Source organism: Heloderma suspectum, chromosome 12 (genome assembly GCF_057233095.1).
Source record: "Heloderma suspectum isolate Gila_16-S chromosome 12, 16-S_ref, whole genome shotgun sequence".
Lineage (NCBI taxonomy): Eukaryota > Metazoa > Chordata > Lepidosauria > Squamata > Helodermatidae > Heloderma > Heloderma suspectum.
In genome coordinates this window covers 14046874-14068468 of record NC_139469.1, presented here as the reverse complement: position 1 = coordinate 14068468, position 21595 = coordinate 14046874, and the positions used below count along the sequence as shown (strand labels likewise).

At 46.2% G+C, this 21595-nt stretch overlaps 1 protein-coding gene across 10 annotated transcripts in view; it reads left to right on the top strand.

Annotated features, from left to right (window-relative positions):
• The window catches only part of TRRAP (transformation/transcription domain associated protein), a 202979-nt gene that overhangs the window by 108332 nt on the left and 73052 nt on the right, over positions 1–21595 (top strand). For all 10 annotated transcript variants that reach the window (XM_084818421.1, XM_084818419.1, XM_084818422.1 and 7 more), the window contains 8 exons: positions 2374–2587; positions 6106–6285; positions 8679–8825; positions 11825–11944; positions 12486–12773; positions 13936–14073; positions 15962–16074; positions 18212–18347. In XM_084818421.1, the coding sequence (XP_084674547.1) occupies positions 2374–2587; positions 6106–6285; positions 8679–8825; positions 11825–11944; positions 12486–12773; positions 13936–14073; positions 15962–16074; positions 18212–18347 (1336 nt within the window). The remainder of the gene's footprint in view (positions 1–2373; positions 2588–6105; positions 6286–8678; positions 8826–11824; positions 11945–12485; positions 12774–13935; positions 14074–15961; positions 16075–18211; positions 18348–21595) is intronic.

Below are 21595 nucleotides of genomic sequence, written 5' to 3'. Positions count from 1 at the left end.
AGCTTAAAAATATATTTTTTAATACCCTGTGGTTAGTCTTTCTGTCTTTCATATATATAGATACACACACATACACACACACACGTGGGGAGATATAATAGCACTCTTCAAGTACTTGAAAGGTTGTCACAGAGAGGAAGGTTGGATTGAAGAGTCTTATAGGCCCCTTCCAACCCTACTGTTCTATAATTCTATTATTTCTTCTCGATCATCCCAGAGTGCAGGATACGGAATAATGGGCTCAAGGGACAGGAATCCAGATTCCAGCTGAACATTAGGAAAAACTTCTTGACTGTTAGAGCAATACGACAATGGAACTAATTACCTAGGGAGGTGGTGGGCTCTCCCACACGGGAGGCATTCAAGACGAGGCTGGACAGCCATCTGTGAGGGATGCTGTGACTTGGATTCCTGCCTTGACCAGGGGGTTGGACTCAATGGTCTTGTAGGCCTCTTCCAACCCTAATATTCTATGATCCCCCAAATAGGTTCAGCACCTTGGATAGCTCATTTAGAGTTCTGTCTGGTTCTTACTGAAACCCAGAATGGATTCACAGCCCCATCGGAATCAGAGCCACCAGCCTGCACTGGCCATGAGGTTGCAAAGCATAAAATGTGGGCATTGGCGCCCCCCCCCCCCCCACAGCATTCTAGATTTTCCTACTGGGAACCCAGAAACTTAACCAGCCTTGGCATGGCTGACATAGTGGTGGGAGAAGCTGTGAACGTGTAAACATAGTTTCAAAATCTACAGAAAGTGATAGTTCCACTCTAATCTGCACTGGTCAGACCTCACCCTGAATATTGTTCTGGAGACCACACTTTAAGAAGGATTCAGATAAATTAGAACAAGTTGAGAGAAGGGCAGCAAAGATGATCCGGGGACTAGAAACTGAGGAAAGTTTGAAGGAACTGGGAATATTTAGCCTTGAGAAGAGAAGACTGAATGGGGATAGGATAGAACTTTTCAAGTACCTAATGTGTTGCCACACAGAAGAGGGCCTCTCTATCATCTAACACTATAGGATAAGAAATAACAGACTTAAGTTATGCATGTTTAGCCTTGAGAAGAGAAGATCGAGGGGAGATATGATAGCACTCTTCAAGTGCTTGAAAGGTTGTCACAGAGAGGAAGGCCAGGATCTCTTCGCAATCATCCCAGAGTGCAGGACACGGAATCATGGGCTCAAGTTACAGGAAGCCAGATTCCAGCTGAACATCAGGAAAAACTTCCTGACTGTTAGAGCAATACGACAATGGAACCAACTACCTAGGGAGGTAGTGGGCTCTCCCACACTGGAGGCATTCAAGATGAAGCTGGACAGCCACCTGTCAGGGATGCTTTGACTTGGATTCCCACATTGAGCAGGGGGTTGGACTCGATGGTCTTATAGGCCCCTTCCAACCCTACCATTCTACGATTCTATTATTCTAAGTTACAGAGGGCAGGTTTTGGTTGAACATCAGGAAAAACTTCTTAAAGGTCAGACAGTGGAACCAACTTCTGAGGGAGGTGGTGGGTTCTCTGTCGCTGGAGGGATTCAAGCAGAGACTGGTCATCCATCCCTCAAGGACGCTTTAGACTGGATTCCTGCTCTGAGCAGGAATCATAGAATCATAGAATAGTAGGTTTGGAAGGGGCCTACAAGGCCATCGAGTCCAACCCCCTGCTCAATGCAGGAATCTAAGTCAGACCATCCCTGACAGATGGCTGTCCAGCCTCGTCTTGAATGCCTCCAGTGTGGGAGAGCCCACCACCTCCCTAGGTAATTGGTTCCATTGTAGATTGGAACTCAAGGAGATTGGACTCAGTGGCCTAAGTGGCCCCTTCCAATTCTCTGATTCCACAAATCTGCTATATATCGAGTCAGAAGACCATCAGGCCATTTAGCACATTTGCTGTATGTTTTGTCTTACAGCTGCTCTCGGAGGTCTCCAGCACACATTTTCCAGCACTTGAACCTGGGACCTTTTGCCCGCTAAGCATGTCCTCCACCACTGAGCTACAGCCTTTTTCCCTAAGACCCACCCACATTCCTGGATACTTATTCATGCATGTGATTATTATAGGTCAGGCCAAGGAAGTTCTTCCTAGGGTGTTTGTGATCTCCTCTGGAAATACACCTACTCGTGATGCAGTTAAAAGACCTGAGAAGCTTTCTGGGATACCCCAGATCCCTTCCCTCATTCTTAGAATGTCTGTCAGCAGCACAGAAGTAAAGCACAAAGATACACCCTCTTGCTTCTGGCTTGTTTTGTGTGAGCTCAGTCCAAGGCTATCTATCCTGGCTATCTTGTTACTATGTCTTGGTCATGAAAGCCCATTTCTGCTTTCCTGATTATGTATTTTAAATGCTGCTTTTTTTTTCATAGGGACGAAAACCTTTCAGGGAGCGAGCTTACTGCTAAACTCGAACCGGCCTTTCTTTCGGGACTCCGGTGTGCCCAGCCACTCATCAGAGCCAAGTTCTTCGAGGCATTTGACAACTCCATGAAGCGCCGGGTCTACGAGCGCCTGTTGTACATCACCTGTTCTCAAAACTGGGAAGCAATGGGAAACCACTTTTGGATCAAGCAGTGCATTGAGGTAGCGTGATGTGTAGTTGGAGGTTTTGTAGTCTTTTTAGAAACATGGTTGTTGTTTTTTTAAAAAAAACCTTTCCTACTGTGTGCTGAGTGGGTGATCTAACCTCTCGAAATCTCAGTCTGGTTTCATTATCAATGAGGACTGGATTGCATCCACTCAAATTGATCTCTTATTGGCTCTTGAATGGCTCTTGTCTTCATTTGTATTCAGTGTAGCCATGTGATCCCCTTCTCTGTTGAAGTTCTGGTCCTTCGGGTCTGTCTTTATCTGGGTTTGCACACAATACTAACCCATAGTATGGGTTGTTGAATTCTGGGTTGGGTTATATGAACCCATGGTTTGTTAACCACACACAACCGAGAAAGAGAACCCATGGTTTGTTGTTGAGTTGCGAACTCTGGGTTGTTTAAACCCTGGGTCATCATTACATGAAAACCCAGACCTGTGGGCTGTTAATGGGTTGTTTCAGCGGGCTACAGAGGTGGCAGGTAAGAGTGGTCAAAACAAAACCCAGCTGCTCTACCTGCCAGCACTGCAGTGGCACAAAGGCATTGGGGTACAGGGACCGAGCAGGCAAAGGAGGAGGGAAACAGCCCAGGAATTGAGAAAACAAACCACAGTTTGTTTGTTAGTCTGCCAGACAAAACCTGGGTAGGGCAACAAACCATGGGTTAACCAGGGGTTAACTTTATGTGCGAACCTGGTCTTTGTAATAGATCCTGCCTCTTCAGTTCAGTTTTGGAAAAGTGTTAAGTAGGAGCATTTGTTATTTGAATCCTTCCCTGTATGTCTTTTTTAAATTAATGGTCTTTTGTGGTTTATTTGTTGTTGTTTTTTTAAGAATCCAGAGAGATGCTGAATGTATTTGTTTGCAGTTTAGATGGAGCACAAATATGGGTTAAATGACACATCAGAGGAAAAGTTTCATTGGTATAGAATTTAATTTCTGTTTGTTCTGACACACCTAAAGTATCAGTACTACTTGAAATGCTCTTTTTATTAACAAATTCCCGAAGAGTGACCTGTGTACATTTGCAGCAGCAAGAAGGCATAAATTGTTTTGCCCCTGCAGAGGCCAAGTAACATTTGGCATTGACTTCCATGAGCAACAGCTAATGATTCCGTCTAGTACGGAACTTGGGTGGAGCAGCATGTGCCGATGGGATGTGTCACCCACAAACAAGGGAGGGATCTGCATGCTTGGGGGAACCGTGAGCTCTGCAGAAGTACATACTTTTTTTAAAGAGGGAAGCAAATCCCATTCTCCCCCCTCCCAGGAAAAAAAAGAGTGTGATGTTGTGCACTCCCATGGGGCAAAGGGGGGTGGTGGAAGAGGGTAGGAGGATGCCGAAAGAAGACCATGGGAGAGGGGGTGAAGAGAGACAAAGAGAACATAAGCACATCAGCATGTATGGGACGCAGCACAATATTGAGCTGCATGTTCCCCCTTGTTGTCCTATTTATGAATGGAACCGGAGGAGTTCTGTACATGTTACAGTAAACGTTGAAATGTTGACAATCCATCATGCATCTGGCGCATGTACAAAAATACAGCAAGACCAATGAAAGTGAACAGTCGCCTGCTAATCATTGTTACCGTTCATGAATGTAACTCCCAGAATCTTGGACATTATCTAGATTCATGCTGGATTTTCCTTGTTCTTGTGTGGTTGTTGACAACCTTCAGCTTTTACATATTCACTGTAGCACATGCATCTATGTTGGGACAATGAAGGATAAATCAAGTTAATAAGCCAGAAGCTTAAAGCTAACAGGAATACAAAGCACTTCCTGATTGAAGATAAAATAATGTGGATGCAATACATAACCTAAATGCTTGCTGTGTGAATGCTTAGCAATTACTTAAGCACTAAACAAGAAAGCCAAATGGGAAGCAATTACTTTTATGGAGCAAGCTACCCCGCTACCCCTCCAAATAATCGGTGCTCATAACCCCAGAGGAGATATAGCCAGGTCTAGAAAAGCATTCCACTTTTGAACCTTTAATCCCAAGTGGTGTTGGATTATTATTATTATTTTAAATTGAAGTATGGTTGCATTTTAAGTCAGTGAGAGATGGAGAGTGTCAACGTAGATAATCGCGCCATATATTGTTTAACAGAACTCACTATGTGAATTCTGCCCATCACATAATCAGCCCTTTCAGACGCTTTATTTATTTATTTATTACATTTCTATACCACCCAATATAGATGCTCTCTCATTATGTGAAGGAGCCTCAGGATTACACACTCCCTCTCCGTGCTTTTCCTCCTCATGGCTGCGAGGAAGAGATCAGAAGCATTCAATTCTATATTTAACCCAAACAAGAGTCCCCTGTTAAGTCTGAACTCAGAGGAATCTCTGGTTAGTTTCTACTGTGGTTAGTTCAACCCGGGGTTTATGATTCTGGCTTGTTCACTAACCATAATTTAACCTAATCCAAGTTCCTTAATTTCAGATGTAATGGAGCACTCTGTTTAGCTTAAAAACAGGCAAGAATGCTTCCAGTTTCCTTGCAGCTGTGCCAGGAGGATGAGGAGTGGCAGAGCATGCAAGCTCTAGGTTCCTTCACATGAGTTTAAACCACAGCTCACATCTGTACCCCGACCCTGAAAAGGTTTTACACCTCCCCATCTGCATCAATTGCAGACATGGGGAAGCTGCACTATGTGGTGGGCAGGATTCATGTAGCAAGTTCTGCTAAACGATGTGACCAGGGGATGGCAAATTCACCTTGGGGATGTGAACCCTTGTGAGTGTAGTGCAGGAGTCAGCAGCGTGGTGCCCACAAGCACCAGTGTGCCGCTGGACACCTTCCTTGGTGCTCGGCAAGGTGCCCTACCCCTCCCACAGGGGAGAGAAAAAGAGTTTGCTGCCTGTGAAATAGGTTTCTGTTGGCACTGGAAACTTTGGATTCAAAGGAGTTGTTTATTGTGTTGGGGCTTAGATCCTACTTCTGCCTTGGAAAATAGGAAGCTGCCTTATAATGGGCCGGTTCACACGATCCAAATAAACCACCATGGCTTGAATACAGAAACCAGCATTGGGTTATTGGAGGGTTGTTTCCTCCTGCTACAAGCCACAGTGCCTGGGTTCGGACGACATAAGTGAATGGCCCCTTCCAACTCTATAACCGTGTTTTCATGTTGGTTCAAGAAAATGAGCATGCAGGCTGCCTGTTGCTTAACTGTTATTAAGCATGAATTTGCTCCTCCCTTCCCTGATAAGATTTTTTCTTAGCCAGGGTTTACAATCCCTGGTTATGATGGGAGGTCTGGTTAGTGTTGCTCCAGATGTAACACCAAACCCAGGTTATAGCAAAGGAAAGGAAGGAAGAGGGCTGCAACTTACTTCCAGGCATTTCAGCCATGCTGAGAGACCTTCAGCAGTGCACCTGCACAAGGCCGTTGCAAATGGCCATTACAAATGGCAATAAAATAAGAATGCAGAAATTGTTCAGTGTATCGGTCTTTAAAAGCAAATTGTTTGAAAATGATTTGTTTAAACATTTTTAGCTTCTGTTGGCTGTATGTGAAAGAAACACTACGATTGGGACCAGCTGTCAAGGCGCCATGCTCCCATCCATCACAAACGTTATCAACCTAGCTGACAGTCACGACCGGGCTGCGTTTGCTATGGTGACCCACGTCAAGCAAGAGCCTCGTGAAAGAGAAAACAGTGAATCTAAGGAAGAGGTGATTTCTTGTTTCATATTGCAGTTATACCTTTGGCCTGTGTTCTGAAATATCCTGCAGTGCATGCTTATACTGAGTCTGTTTTGCTCAGTAATGTCTGCTCCAATTGGCGGCTGATCTGCAGGGCCTTAGGCAGGAATGTTTGTTTGTTTGTTTCATTTCTATACTGCCCAATAGCCGAAGCTCTCTGGATGGTTCCCAAAAATTAAACCCAAAAAGCGCAGGATAAAATAATATAAAATATGAAAGCTTTAAAACCACAATATCACAATACAACCAGAATAAAACCTAGCAGCAACAAAGGGTTTTAAAATACAGATTTAAAACACCAGAGCTAAAAGACTAGGAAGCTAAAATGCTAAAAGCCTGGGAGAATAAAAAGGCCTTCACCTGGCGCCAGAAGGCGTACAGGTGCCAGGCAAAGCCTCTCTTTTTCACAGCCCTGATGCTGGAATCCTTTCAGTTGGGATTGAACCTGAGACCTTCTGCATACAAAGCAAGTCCTCTCCTCTCTGAGCTAGCAGCTCTCACTCAAAGACTTGATCCTTTCACCAGGGTATGGTCTGCCCATAAAATTGAGTCTGGGTCCCCTCACACCCGGAGCAAAAATCATGCACCTAGACCAGCTTTTACCAACCTTGGACCCCCAGATATTGTTGGCCTACAATTCCCATCCTCCTCAGCCAGCATGGCCAGTGGTCTGGGATGATGGGAGTTGTCGTTCAACATCAGGGGACCCGAGGTTGGGAAAGGCTGCCCTAGGCTATCAAACCTGTGCCTATACCAACTGCCCCTTCCGGCCTACTCTGACTGACTGACTGACTGACTGACCTCAGCTCTCCAGGGTTTTGTCTCAACCACAATGCTTGAGACCCTTTTCATGGGAAATGCCAGTTAAAAGGAAATGCCTTTGATTAAACCTGGGATCTTGTGCTTGCAGAGCCTGTGTTTTACCACTTAGCTATGGGCGTTCCCGAGATAAAATCTCAGAAGGATTTTGTTCAGCTTTTCTCTTGCATTGTACACACTTTCCAAAAGATGTTTTCAGTCTTTTTGCTGTATGTTCCAGTTCGTAGCTCTTCCTACTGTGGAGATAATGACCTGGTGCACACGGCTCGGTGGCGTATTGTGGGTTACTTAACCCACGATTAGTTCCACTTGACCCTTGATTAGTAGTTGGTTAAGTGTGAGTTGTTTAACTCTCGATTAACTCACAATGGCCAGGATTGCACAACACGCCGCAATCTCTGATCACCTTGATCGGAGATTGCATCTTCAAAATGGCGGTTGCATGCACCCCACCTGCACTGGGGCTAATCATGGGTTAATTAACCCATGATAAGCTGACATGTCATGTGACATGTCATAAATTTTAAAACACTGGCTGGGTCTCCCAACAGCTATCGTAGGCAAAACTACATAGAATCTTGCTTTGCAGCTGGGAGAATGTTCGTGATTTTGGTGGTGTTTTTCCTTTTTGGTGAAGAAAAGGCTCTCTTGCCGTATCCCAAATTCTCTTTGAAACTCTTAACCACTTCAAAAGGGATTTACTGTGCAGCATTGCGGGCTTATGGTTAGCAAATCCAAGTCTAAAGCCATGTGTTTTTCATATGCATAGTGATCTGTAAATGCTACGTACTTCACTGTGTACTTTCGAATGGACCCGGCTTCTCACAGATTGCAGTAGCCTATAGTTTGATACAGAGAAGCCTTCAAGCCAACCTACTGACTCTCAGAATTGTGACAGATTGTGCCTGCCCCATTGGGGGAGAGGCTGTAGCTCAGTGTGATGGAGCACATGGTTTGCATGCAGAAGGTGCCAGGTTCGATCCCCGGCATCTCCAGGTAGGGTTAGGAAAGAATCCTGCCAGAAATTATGGAGAGCCTCTTCCAGTCAGTGTTGACAATACTGGGTTAGATGGACCAAGGGTCTGACTCAGTATAAGGCAGCTTCCTATGTTCCTAGTAAGCCATGCCCACTGGCACCCATAGGCACGGCCGCAGCCATGGCACACCCCTATAGCCCCCCCGGGGGGATCAGCCAGCCACTCTGTTCCCCTGAGGAGGGGCTGCACCATTACTCCGGCATTCTCCCCTGGCTTCATCTGTATGAACAGCAGAGTTATGTGCTGGTTAGGGAAGTCTCCTCCTAGTGGCCGAAGATATTACTGCAGGCTTCAACCACATGGACACATTTAAATTGATTGAAATTTATTAATGCATTTTAAAGACAAAACCCTGTTACTTACCCCCTAGGATCTCCGAAGTACGCATGCCAAGTGTCTAGGTTTCACAGTCTTGGTGTTAACGGTCCTGACGGGTGGCACATACTCGTTTGTTCTTATAATTAATCGCAAACCTCTTGTCTGTCCCCCACCCCACTTTTTTTTAAGGATGTGGAGATAGATATTGAATTGGCTCCAGGTGATCAGACTAGTACACCCAAAACCAAAGAGCTTTCTGAAAAGGACATTGGCAACCAGTTGCACATATTGACAAACCGGCACGATAAATTTCTTGACTCTCTACGAGAAGTGAAGGTTAGTATGTTGATGCTCTCCTTACATTTTATCTTCAAACCTGAGTGTTCAGAAACTTTTTCAGAAAGTATGCTACTAACCAGTGGTGTGGGTTTTCTGGGGAAAAAAAATCCATTTTCCAATTTGCTCATTTGCCTATTTTTCATTTGCATAGGGAAATTTTCAGCTTGCATCAAAAAATGTTCTGATGCCCTGAAGAGAGATCTAATTTAGCATGTTTATTTTACTTGTTTTTAGAAACAACAAAGCTAAAAAAAAGTACCCAAAGTTAAGTTTTTGTCTCAATACACCATTAGTATTTGACCTGAAATATTTGAGAGAAAAAATTAAAACACGTTGAATGAGATTTAAATGTTATATTATGTATAACTTTATATTTCCTTACATGTAAAAAATTTAAAGACAATAACATGTATTTCCCTTACACTGTTTAAATTTAAGAAAAAAACAAAGGTACTGAAAACTGTTGATTGTCAGGGTGGAAGCTAAGCCCATAGAGCCCCAGAGCAGTTCTGATTCTGAGGAGGAACAGCAATCCGTGGGAGAGGAGCTCGCTCATCTCTCACAAGCACAGCAGCTGGCAGAGATTCCTCCTGCCAGCATTCCTGGGAGAGATAGTGACCCTAGCAGTGAGGGATCGCTGGAGGGGGGCTTGCTGGACGCTCGGCAGAGATGCAGGGAGCGGCGACAGATGGAGGGCGCAGAAAGGAGGCATAGCGCTTGTTTGGCGCGCAAGCAACGGTCGCGTTCCGAGGACCCAAGGGAAAGAGGGAGGATCTTTCTCTAGCCTATAAGTTCAGGGTCTTCCCGTGATTCTCCTTCAAACGGGGACCAACTGCCTTACCTGGAGCTTAGGCTACTCTGCTATCTTTCCCCACTGCTGTTCCTTGCTTAGTCGCTAGTGATTAGTATCTGAAAGAGTCATAAAGTAAGAAAGGAATAAAGCCTTGGAAAGAATCCTCATCGTCTGTGTCCTGAGTTGGCTATTGGAGGGGACTGCAAGAGGCAGCTAGGATGTTCCTGACATTGATACAGTAATGGAAGGAGCAATCCTGTGGCCGCTAGACAGCGGCTAGATGGCCGTAGGACATGTTTTTTCCGGGAAACGGCCTCCCCTCACTTCTGCGCTGCCTTAGAGGCTGCGCAGAACAGCTCCATCCTCCATGCTCGCAAGAGGAGCGTGGAGCGGCCGGAAGGGGGCGTGGCTGGGGGCATTCCAGGGTGGGGAGAGTGTCTGTGCAACACATCCTATGTGTCTTACAGCAGCCTCCTTCACTGCTCTGTCCTCCCGCGGCTAGACAGCTGCAATCGGCTTTCTAGCTGAAAAAGCAGGGCAGGAGAAGTGCAGAGGGAACGGTCCCCTCTGTGCTTCTCCTGCCCTGCTTTGGATAGTTGGTCACCTCTGACTTCAGAGGCGGCCGCCTATTTAGATAGGATTGCTCACTAATTTTAGCAACCCAGAGAACAGTGCATGGTATGCTGACAAACAGTCATCTGTTTCAACAGAGTTCAGCCTTCTTCCACAAAGGTTGTGGGGGCACCTTCCGGTTCACTGTCACTATTTATGAGTTCCGTTTCACTCTGGGACAAATACATTCTTCAATGGCCTATATATATGCTAGGGTCGATCACCTGAAAAACATTAATTGCAACTTTGAAACTGCCAAGCTTGCTTAATATCGTATTTGCAAATGACATACATTCATTTTTACTAATGATCTTATGAAACGGAAAATTTTCCATGGGAAAAATAGAGCACTGGAACATTTTTCCACCCCATATCTCTGCTACTAACAGTTCTGCTCTTTCTGTGTAGAAGTAAATGTACCACTGCCCATTTTTTAAAGACAGGGCTGCAAACCTATCCAGAGTTGATGTCCAGTACTTAGGGGAATCGACTGAATAGCATTTTATCGCAGCGGGTTCAGACATTCTTCTCTCTTCACTCTCTCCTTTCTTCCATTATCTTCTCCTTTATTGTTATGTTGCCACTTACTCTCCTACCAAGTATGAAAAAGCAACTCTGTAGTTTCCTTTTATATGAACCTCCTTTGGTACTGTGTATTTGTTTCTTTTACTAATCTTTTCTATTGGGTTTCTAGCTCCCTACTGACCCAGACTTCACAACAACCCAGGGAGTTTTAAAACCCTGGGTTGTTCTGAATGTAGCAGGAGGGAATGAGCATGCTGGCTCCCAATGCCTGATAGCTTCTCCTGCAAGTGGGAGGAGCTAAACAACCCAGGCACATTCTGTCCCTGGGTTGTTAAGCAGTATGTACAAACTGGGAATTTTGGGTTGCTGGGGAAGACACCGCCCAGAGTTCTTTCTCCTGCAGCAACCCAGAAATCCCAGTTTGCCACATCACACTTAACAACTCGGGGAGAAGGTGTCCCTGGGTTGTTTATCTCCAGTGGGAGCGATTGGGTGGCGGGAACAAGGGATGTTTGAGGAACCCGTTTGGGGGGTGGAGGTTGATGAGCTTCCCTTGGCTTGGCCCCCCAGACTTCGGTCCGTTTGCTGCGAACTGTCTTGATTCAATCTGTATCGAGTCAAGCCAGTTTGCTAATTCGCTGTATTTTTTAATTTGCACAAATAGAGATTTGCAGAAATTGCAGCTGCAACTTGCATAATATGTGCAAATAGAGATTTGCGGAAATAAAAAAAATATAGAAAATCTCCTGAACTTCGGGGGAAAAGCTGCAGCTCGGGCTGCAAATGAGAGCCAAGTTGGGCATGCTGGGGAACTCTTAAACCAAAACCGAAATGGATTTCCCAGCAACGGATATCCGTAGTGGGAATCAGTCCGCTCACTTGCTGTCGCTTTGTTCACAACAATCCAGGGCTTGAAAATATTCTGGACTGTTGTTCTGTCTGAACCGGGCCATTGTGTGGTATGGATTGCTGGTCCCTAGTTTCCATGGCTCAGTTCTGGGGGAGCAGGTGGTTGTGGGAGCTATTTCATCATTCAACGTGCCTAACTGGGTTGCTTTATTTCCAGACTGGAGCACTGCTAAGTGCCTTTGTGCAGCTGTGCCACATTTCCACGCCCTTAGCTGAAAAGACTTGGATCCAGCTGTTCTCCAGATTGTGGAAAATCCTATCTGATAGACAGCAACATGTGCGTGTAATTTTTTTGTAATCAAAAATAGCATTTTTTAGCAGTGACGTAAAACTTCTGAAATGTTTTTCTGCCTTATTTATATACAAACCTTTCTAGTCCTGCCCTTTAACGCTGCACATTGCGGTTGTAGAAAGAAGCCACTGTAAACTTCAGAGGAAATTATTGCAGACAGGGAAAAGAAGCTTGTTTGGGAAGGAACAATATATTAGGGCGGTCAGTTCAAGAAGTATTTGTTGTTTGATTGTGTTTGAATCAGCTCTTAAATCTGCATAAATGGACATATATAGATAGAACCATAGCTCTGTAGAAAAAACACACACTACTTCCTGCTTTCCCCATCCTAGTGTCCTCCAGGAAAACAACAACAACAACAACAATAATAATTAGTTACATTTCTATACTGCCTAATAGCCAAAGCTCTCTGGGCGGTTTACAAAAAAAAAAGCAGCAGTATCCTGATGTTGCAGTGCTGGAATTACCTAGATGCTGTAACATGAAATCCAGTGTGATCTCTCTCTCTCTTTCTCCCATTGCTCAGGCCCTTGCAGGTGAAATAAGCCCTTTCTTGTGTAGCGGCAGCCATCAAATGCAGCGTGACTGCCAGCCTAGTGCATTGAACTGTTTTGTGGAGGCCATGTCGCAGTGTGTTCCGCCCATTCCCATCAGGCCCTGCGTGCTGAAGTACCTGGGTAAAACTCACAACCTCTGGTTCCGTTCAACTCTGATGCTGGAGCATCAAGCCTTTGAAAAGGGACTCAGCCTCCAGATCAAGCCGAAGCAGACCACGGAGTTTTATGAGCAGGAAAGCATAACTCCGCCTCAACAGGTACGGAGCAACATTTGTACTCTACATAGCTCCAAAAGGCCAAGTGAGCAAATGCTAAATGTAGGCGCATTCGCTTTTTCTTTTGCAGCCCTGCTCAGATCCATACAGGCTGCTGTGTTAATCACAACTGAACCATTCTGTGGTGGAGAAACCAGGGCATAAAGAAAATGGCCTGGTTCGCACATAACACTAAACCATGGCAGGGTTTGTTGCGCTACCCAGGATTTGTCTGTCAGACAGTCGAACAAACCTCTGTTTGTTTTCTCAGTCCTTGGGTTGTTTCCCTCCCCCTTCACCCGTTCTCTGCCTGTATCCCAAATGCCATTTTGGCACTGCAGTGCTGGCATGTACAGCGGCTGATTTTTTGGACCATCCTTGTCTGAGGTCTCTCTAGCTTGGTTACAGAGAAACGGGTTCTCTGGATGCAAAAATAAATTGATTTTGAGTATGTCATGAGCGCTCTCACAAAATGGCTGTCATGGCAGAAGGATTGTCTTTTCAAAATGGTTGCCACAGTGGGCATGGGCAGTCACAAAACACCTATTTCACAGAAAGGTAAGCTGCTGAGACTAAAATAAAAGTAACTTGCTCAAGAACCTGAGTACCAGATAGAGGTGGGTTCCGTGCTCCGAAACACAAAGCCACTCTTTTGAACCCACGCTTCTCTTGCTCCAACCCTCATTTCTTAGTTGGCAAATGGATGAGGCTCAGAAACAAGAATCTTGGCCAAGAGGCTGAGTACAAGGCAGACTTTGGGTCTGAGCCACAAATGCCCAATTACATATTTGGCCTTTCAAAGCACAACAAAATACTAATTTCTTGGAAGGCAAACTGGTGATGCTAAGAAACACACACACACACGCAAGACATCCACCCACCCCAGAACCTAGGCTAAACACATGTGCGCGCGCTCTCTCTCTCTCTCTCTGGAGTACCAAGGGAGAGAAGTGTCAGCTGGCCCATTGGTACCCACAGGCACCATGGCGAGACCCCAGGCCTAATGGTTCCAGCTCCTGACTTCCATATCATGGCTTTATTGCAGAAAATGTCTGCTTCAAAACACAGGTTAATCACAAACCATCAACTATGTACCATAGTAACATCTCTCTCGCTCTCCCTCCCTCCCTCCTGCCCCCTTTTTGCTTTTTCCCTTCCCTGCAAGGAAATACTTGATTCCCTTGCTGAGCTGTACTCCTTGCTACAAGAGGAGGACATGTGGGCTGGATTGTGGCAGAAGCGTTGTAAATTTCCAGAGACTGCAACCGCGATTGCTTATGAACAGCATGGCTTCTTCGAACAGGTAGTATATTAGGGTAAAAATTGACCATATCAATATGGTTAGCTCACGAAGCTGGTCCTTTTTTGTATCAGAAACATATAGACACTTCCCTGCCTTGAAGAACAGGGGGACCGCCTGTGACCTTGATCAAGTATGCCTTACAGGCAGAACTACATTGGAGCAGTGCATCAGCAAATTTAATTAAGGGCTTTTTCACAAGCTTAGGTGCTCAGTAGAGGCCACCAGGATTACTTCTGCAGTGCTCTGTAATGTTTGCATATCTAATGCTGTCAGTAGCTTTTTTTTGTAGCTAAAGCCTTTTATGCAGACATCTGCAATGTTTGAACACTGATCTAAGTAGATAACTGTGTGATATTTAACCACCAGTGAAGCGTAACGTGTGAGCTGAGCCCTAAGTTATCAACCCATCCAGGTGATCTGTATCAAGATCTTGGGATAAAATGCTTATATACACTGGAATTGAAAACAGGTTCAAATTTAAAGATAACAACAAAAATAGGATGGCACCACAAAGAGGAAAAAGAGGGAGGAACTCCAGATGCCAAAAGATGCATTTGTATGCCCAACACATTTCGGAAATCCTTCCAAAGTGGCACAATTTCAACTGTGTTCCACCCGTGTAAGGGACACTCTAGTGACTCCTAGCAATAGGAGGGATGTATGAGAATTTAGTTTCTGTTCGCAAATCACTCGTAGAAGCCCCCTACGCAACCCAAAACATGAACCGGAAGTGCTTGTTCTCTGAAAATGCTTTCAAATTTTCGCACTTGCATTCGCATTCGAAAAATGTGCACTTCAAAAAATGGGCACTTTAAAGTGTGCGTTTTTAAAATGTGCATTTTAAAAAGTGCTCACTTAAAAAAAAAATGCATTTTCACACTTTAGTCAATGAAGGAAAAGTCTGCACTTTTGAAAAATGCACAATTTTCCCGTTTGAACAAACCAGGTTGCAAAAGAGAATGGGAGCATCCCAAATTGAGCTTTGACGATAAATTTGGAGGATTTCGGCAAGCTTGAGTATCCCTGATTCTCCCATCCCTAGCACACCTCCGGTCCTGGGTTTTATTATTATTATTATTATTATTATTATTTTATTATTATTTATTACATTTCTATACCGCCCCACAGCCAAAGCTCTCTGGGCTGTTTACAGAGATTAAAAACCATTAAAGATACAGCATATGAAGTGTAAAGATCATTTACATAAAAACGCACAGTCAGTACACACAGAGGCAACATATATCTAAAAAAACTTTTAAGCCAGGAATGGTTGGAGAGCTGTCACGAATGAATCTGAGCATGTGGATATGTCTGGCAGCTCAGATTCAGAATGGAAACAGCCAGAACACAGAGAAGCAACCTCTACAGTGAGCCCAGATACGGAGAGACTTTCTTTGACACACAGATGGCACAGGCTGAATGGCTTCCCCATTCCTCCACCATGAGAATGCAAGTTTTGCAAGAGTCCATCGCAGAGCGAAGCAGGGAAAGTTAGGGGCAGAGCTAGGATACTCTGCCAGGTTAGCCACTCGTGATAGCCAACGTAGGAGGGAGCCACCCTAAGGGAGGGACATCCCTGCGAAGCTAGTTTGGCTGTAGAGATCTTACCCAGACTGCTAGCAACTTCCCGAACTTCCACATCGTATCTCTATTGATAGTCATAGATGTGTGGATTATCTGGTTCATTGCAGTCTGAGTTTCCTAGAATTTGCATTTGTAATTAAGCGAGTCCTTAACCAATAAAGTAGTGTTAGCCTGGAGCTTTGTTTCCTGGAGTGTGTTGATTGCGAAGGAAGAGGACGTAGGGACGTGGCAAGAGCATCTGTTTGAGTGCACATCTCCCCCTGTTGGATCCCATGAGAAAATAAACTCCCTCAATTTCTCCCAGGCTCAGGAAACCTATGAAAAAGCCATGGAGAAAGCTAAGAAAGAACATGAAAGAAGTAATGCCTCCCCTGCCATTTTCCCTGAGTATCAGCTCTGGGAAGACCACTGGATCCGGTAAGTTAATTAAATTGGTTCAGTGCTAGGTTTAGATGACGTTAAACAAAATAAAATTTCAGAGCAGCTCTCAGGGGCTGCATTCCAGTGGTGGGTGGAGCCAATGGCAAAGGGGGTAGGGCCAGAGGCTCACCTTCAAAGATGAACACGGGCCTTAACTTGAAGGTTCAGAAAATATCGGGGAATGGGGAGATTTAGTGGTGTTCCCTGTTGGTTAACTGATACCGTAAGCTGTGCAACAGTGTAATTCATTATTGGTCATGTATGGACCTCAGCGGAAAGATTTGATTCCAGATTAAAACCAGTGTATGGGGAAGAGATTTTGCCTTGCACTGTCTATTAAACCTCTTTTTAAAAGTGCTTTTTAATGAATGTTTCCACCACAAAAAAATGAAGCATGGAAAACACTAAGACACAGTACCCCCCGCCTTTGAAATTAAGCTCCCAAAATGGAAAAACCAGGAATGGGGAGGGGGGAAAGATTGGATGTTGAAGTTCAATCAACTGTTGATGTTGATGTTCAATCCCTTTGAAAGTGTTTGAGTAACTACTTCAAATACACTTGGATACAACTGCCACCGTTCCTGCATTGCAGGGATGAGGAAGCTCAGGCCCTGGGGCAAATCGGGCCCCTGGAGTTCCAGATGACTGCACCCCTTTCCTCTGGCCATGCCCCTTCCCCGCATTTTGTGGTTCCTCAGAAAGGTTGCAGTTCCCCTCTCCCCCCCCCCATTCTAAAACATTGGAATGCTTCTCCTAAGGCTTACTTACTGGCAGTAAGAGCCTTAAGCTATAATATGCTGGTATTTTTTATTTTATTTTTGCCCCCACCCCTTTTGCTTCTGGCCCCACCCCCTTTGCCATTGGCTCCACCCACCACTGGAATGCAGCCCCTGAGAGCTGCTCCGAAATTGAATTTGGCTCTCAATGGCAGGGTGGAAACTGAGCCCATAGAGCCCCAGAGCAGTTCTGATTCTGAGGAGGAACTGCAATCCATGGGAGAGGAGCTCGCTCATCTCTCACAAGCACAGCAGCTGGCAGAGATTCCTCCTGCCAGCATTCCTGGGAGAGATAGTGACCCTGGCAGTGAGAGAGCGCTGGAGGGGGCTTGCTGGACGCTCGGCGCAGATGCGGGGAGTGGCAACAGATGGAGGACGCCGAAAGGAGGCGCTCTGCTCGTTTGGTGCTCAAACAACGGTCGCGTCCGGAGGACCCAAGTGAAAGAGGGAGGATCTCTCCCTAGCCCATAAGTTCAGAATCTTCACGCAGTTCTCCTTCAAACGGGGACCAACTGCCTTACCTGGAGCTTAGGCTACTCTGCTATCTTTCCCCACTGCTGTTCCCTGCCTTGGCACTAGCGATTAGTATCTGAAAGAGTCATAAAGTAATAAAGGAATAAAGCCTTGGAAAGAATCCTTTCGTCTGTGTCTTGAGTTGGCTATTGGAGTGCACTGCAAGAAGCCGCTAGGGCGCTCCTGACAGCTTGGTCCCTGTTTAAAGGAGAATCACTTGAAGACCCTGAACTTATGGGCTAGGGAGAGATCCTCCCTCTTTCCCTTGGGTCCACGGGAGGCGGCTGTTGCTTGCGTGCCAAACGGGCGCTACGCCTCCTTCCCGCGCCTTCCATCGCTCGTCGCTCTCTGCGCCAAGCATCCAGCAAGCCCCCCTCCCGCACTCTCTCGCTGCCCGGGTCACTATCTATCTCAGGAATGCCGGCAGGAGGAATCTCTGCCAGCTGCTGTGCCTGTGAGGGATGAGCAGGCTCCTCTCCCACTGGTTGCTGATCCTCCTCAGAATCAGAACTGCTCTGTGGTTCTATCGGCTCAGTTTCCACCCTGACAGCGCCTTACCTGGAGCGAAGGCTACTCTGCTATCTTTCCCCAGTGCTGTTCCTTGCGTAGTCGCTAGCGATTAGCATCTGAAAGAGTCATAAAGTAATAAAGGAATAAAGCCTCGGAAAGAACCCTCGTCGTCTGTGTCTGAGTTGGCTATCGGGGGGGACCGCAAGTGGTCGCTGGGGCGCTCCTGACACTCATGTTGAAAGTGGTTCCCCCACCCTGCTGTGTTGGCTGTATGGAATGCTTAAAGGGTGCTCTGAACCCCACAACTGGGTCGACTTTGTATTCCCATTCCCAAGGTGCTCCAAAGAGTTGAACCAGTGGGAAGCTCTGACGGAGTATGGCCAATCGAAGGGTCACATCAACCCCTGCCTGGTCCTGGAATGTGCATGGCGCGTCTCCAGCTGGACTGCCACGAAGGAGGCACTGGTGCAGGTGAGCGTTCCTCCTCTTTGCGCTGAAGGATCCGGCCGCATCCTTGATGGCACGGAGTATGGCTGTTCAGAGGCAGCCCTGCAACTCCCGCCAACAAAAGCTGCCCTCCTCTTCTGGGGGATTACTTGTGCTGGAGCGAGCAGCCGGCTTTTCTGGCAACTTGAAGCGTAGGGGAATTCTCCGATTTTTGCCGGGGTGATTCCTTCAACGGAAGAAAATGCTGATTTGAGCATCTGCAGACATAACGCAGACAAATGACTCTGCTGCTAATCACTGTTGTCCTGTGTCTGGGGAGCTTTTCTAGCGGAGGGGAGGGAAGTGTGCGCTGCAGTCCCTAGTCCTCAAGAATCATCAGTCAGCAGAACAAGAGTAGCCCTACTTTCCCTGGCCTCTGAATACACAATGTTACTGAATGGTCCCTATTTTAGGAGCTAGGCGGCCCCTGGTCTTCTCAATCATGCTAATGGTGAAATCCTACACCCAAACTCCATTCCAAGTATGTTAGAGTAAAGTGAAAGTCACTCAAGGGTATTGAAGTTAGTTTAGTCTGAGGTGATGCCTTGCCCAGCTTTGAGGTTGAGCCACTTTGCACCAGATGGCCCCTGGGAAATCTACTCTGCGCTCCCTGTTGACACTGTCAGTGTTCTGGTTATAACCCAGGAAGCTAGCGATTCATTGTTTAGGGGACCATCACTTTCCTTCTTTGCTTGATCTTGCTCTCCTTTCTCACCTGTTCATCTCCATATTGCTGCGTGAATGTAGAACAGGGGTGGGCAACTTGTGGCCCTCCAGATGTTTTGACCTACAACTCCCATCATGCCTCACCATCAGCTGTGCTGGCTAGGACCGAGGGAAGCTGTAGGCCAGAAGCTCTGGAGGGCCACAAGTTGTCTACCCCTGATGTAGAACATAAATGGAAAGCGACAGGCTATGGGCTGGTTTGAATGCATCACTGCTTCTTGTAGGGGCAGGCAAACCATGGCCTTCAGGAATTTTTTATGCAAGTAGGGGGAGACTAGTAGGAGAGAATACCGCTAGTATGAGGTAGAGGCAGATATAGCTGTTCTGTGCTAATGAACACTTGTTGGTAAAATGTTCTCAGATGTTACTTGCAACGCTTCTAGGTCACAATCCTATGGGATGTGCCCTCAATGATTGTAAGCCCCCTGAACTCGAGGGGTTCCGATCATCCAATGCAGGGCGGGAGGAGCGACGGAGACGATCTTTGCCTCCCCATCCTCCCTCCCTTCATTTTTCTCTAGACGGGCTTTTCTGCCCATCTAGCCATGGCATTTCGGAGGGGGAGGGAAGGAGGCTGGAGAGGCCTCAGGATAGCTTGTATCCTGGCCTCTTCAGTCCCCCTCCCACTGAACCACCCCATTTTCCCCCTCTCCGAAGGCCAGCTGGTGTGGTTCTGCAAGGGGGAGGGGGGTGGTTCTCTGACTCCCCCCTCCAAGGTTGGAGCATGGTCCCGGACCTCGAAGCTGGGAATCCGGATGATTTTATGGCCCCTCAGATTCTGGAGGGAAAAACTGGGGTGGGTGGGAGGAGCCAATACAGAAGGAAGGAGAGGGAAGCCCTCAGTAAGTGATCAGTTTGCACCTCTGGCAACAAGGGGGAAGTGGTGGTGGTGGGGAGCTGAAATGGGCAAAGCCATGGAAGAGGGGGAACGCTCTGCAAGTGATTAGCTCAGATGTCTGGTAAGAGCAATCTGTCTTTCCCCTAGCAGCCTGCTGGGCTGGGGAGAACAGGGGTTGGCCGAGGGAAAAAGAAAAGGTGCGGCCCCAGCCATCGCCAGCATGCAGCCGCCAGGAGAGTAACGCCAAGGGAATGTGGCCCTCCCCAGAAATAAGATTCCCCACCTCTGGCTTCTTGTTCACCAGTGCTTAATCAATGGGGTGCAGGCCATCGGATCACATGGCCCCTTCCCTTTTAGAGCATAACTCACACGCTAGGTTTGGCCATGGTTGGCTGTTAACATGGGCATTTATGTTAAGTGAGCCAGCCAGGATTCCTGCTTAACCACACACTGGGAAACTGCCTCAAACTGTGCCTTCATATCCTGGCTTAAGCAGGCACCCTGGTTAGCGCTAATGTTCACGCTGATTCACCAGCTCGCCACATTTAGACCTGGTGGCGGAATTTGTGCTCCTGAAGGGGGAGGGTGTGAGAGACCGCATGCCATCCTCCCAACACGGTGAAGCAATCACCAGCATGTAGGGAAATGCTGGTGTAAGCAGTCTTGAGAAAAGGAGACAGTAGATTTCCCTTCTGTGATTGGGAGTGCTCCCTGTTATAGTTGTGGTCTCTCATCTGCTTCCTTCTGGTTCCAGAAATTGTGCAACAGGGAAAATGCAGGAGTGTCTGATGTACTTCTTCCTCTTCCTCCTCCTGATCCTCTGTGTTTGCTTTCTTCAAGCCAGTGTCGGGAATGGAGGCTTAAAACACTCCTGATGGCTGATTGAGATACATTTCGGTTCAGATGGCATAATTTCAAATAAAAAATGCATTAGCAATCTATCTGCTGCTGCTTTCTTTATTCAAAAGCAAGGTGCCCTGCATTAGTCCTTAATGGCTGTGCCTTGCAAAATCTGCACGGCAGAGCTTGGCAACTGAAAGGACAAGAAATCAATAATATGCGCTTGAGGTTTTAGTTAGCAAGCGGCAGAGGTGGAATGACTCGGGCTGCTCATCGTTCAAAGACCTTAGTCAAAATAATGGCGAATTGGGCCTCTGACAATTAATATGCAACAGGCAGTGTTATAATTGTACAGGTGATGCATCTGTTTTTCTTTGTTTGGAATCATGTCGTATAATGATATATAAGAACTTTTTGCCTTTGGGTTTTTTTTCCTACACCCCCCTTCCCCAGCCATTTTAATAAAGAGAATAAAAGCAATGTAATCTGGGTGCAACAGAAGACATGCGTGAGAGCCTTGTTGAAAAATGCTCGTTGGAGAAATGGTTCCAGTACTGTATTCAGCTCTTACTTAACCAAACGTCACTGTCCCTTTTCAGACTTCATGGTCAAACCACGGCTGGGTTTTTTCCACCATTTTATTTATGGAAGATTATTTTTAGGATGCCTCCTTTCCTATTTTACGATCAAAATGATGGTTCACTGTGATGCCCAAACTGAATAAACTGTGGTTACTGCAAAACCATACTTTATTTTCAGGTCAGAATTGGAAACCTGGTTCAAACTGAGTTTCCTGATTCTGGCTTGGATGTCATGGCAAATCATAAGC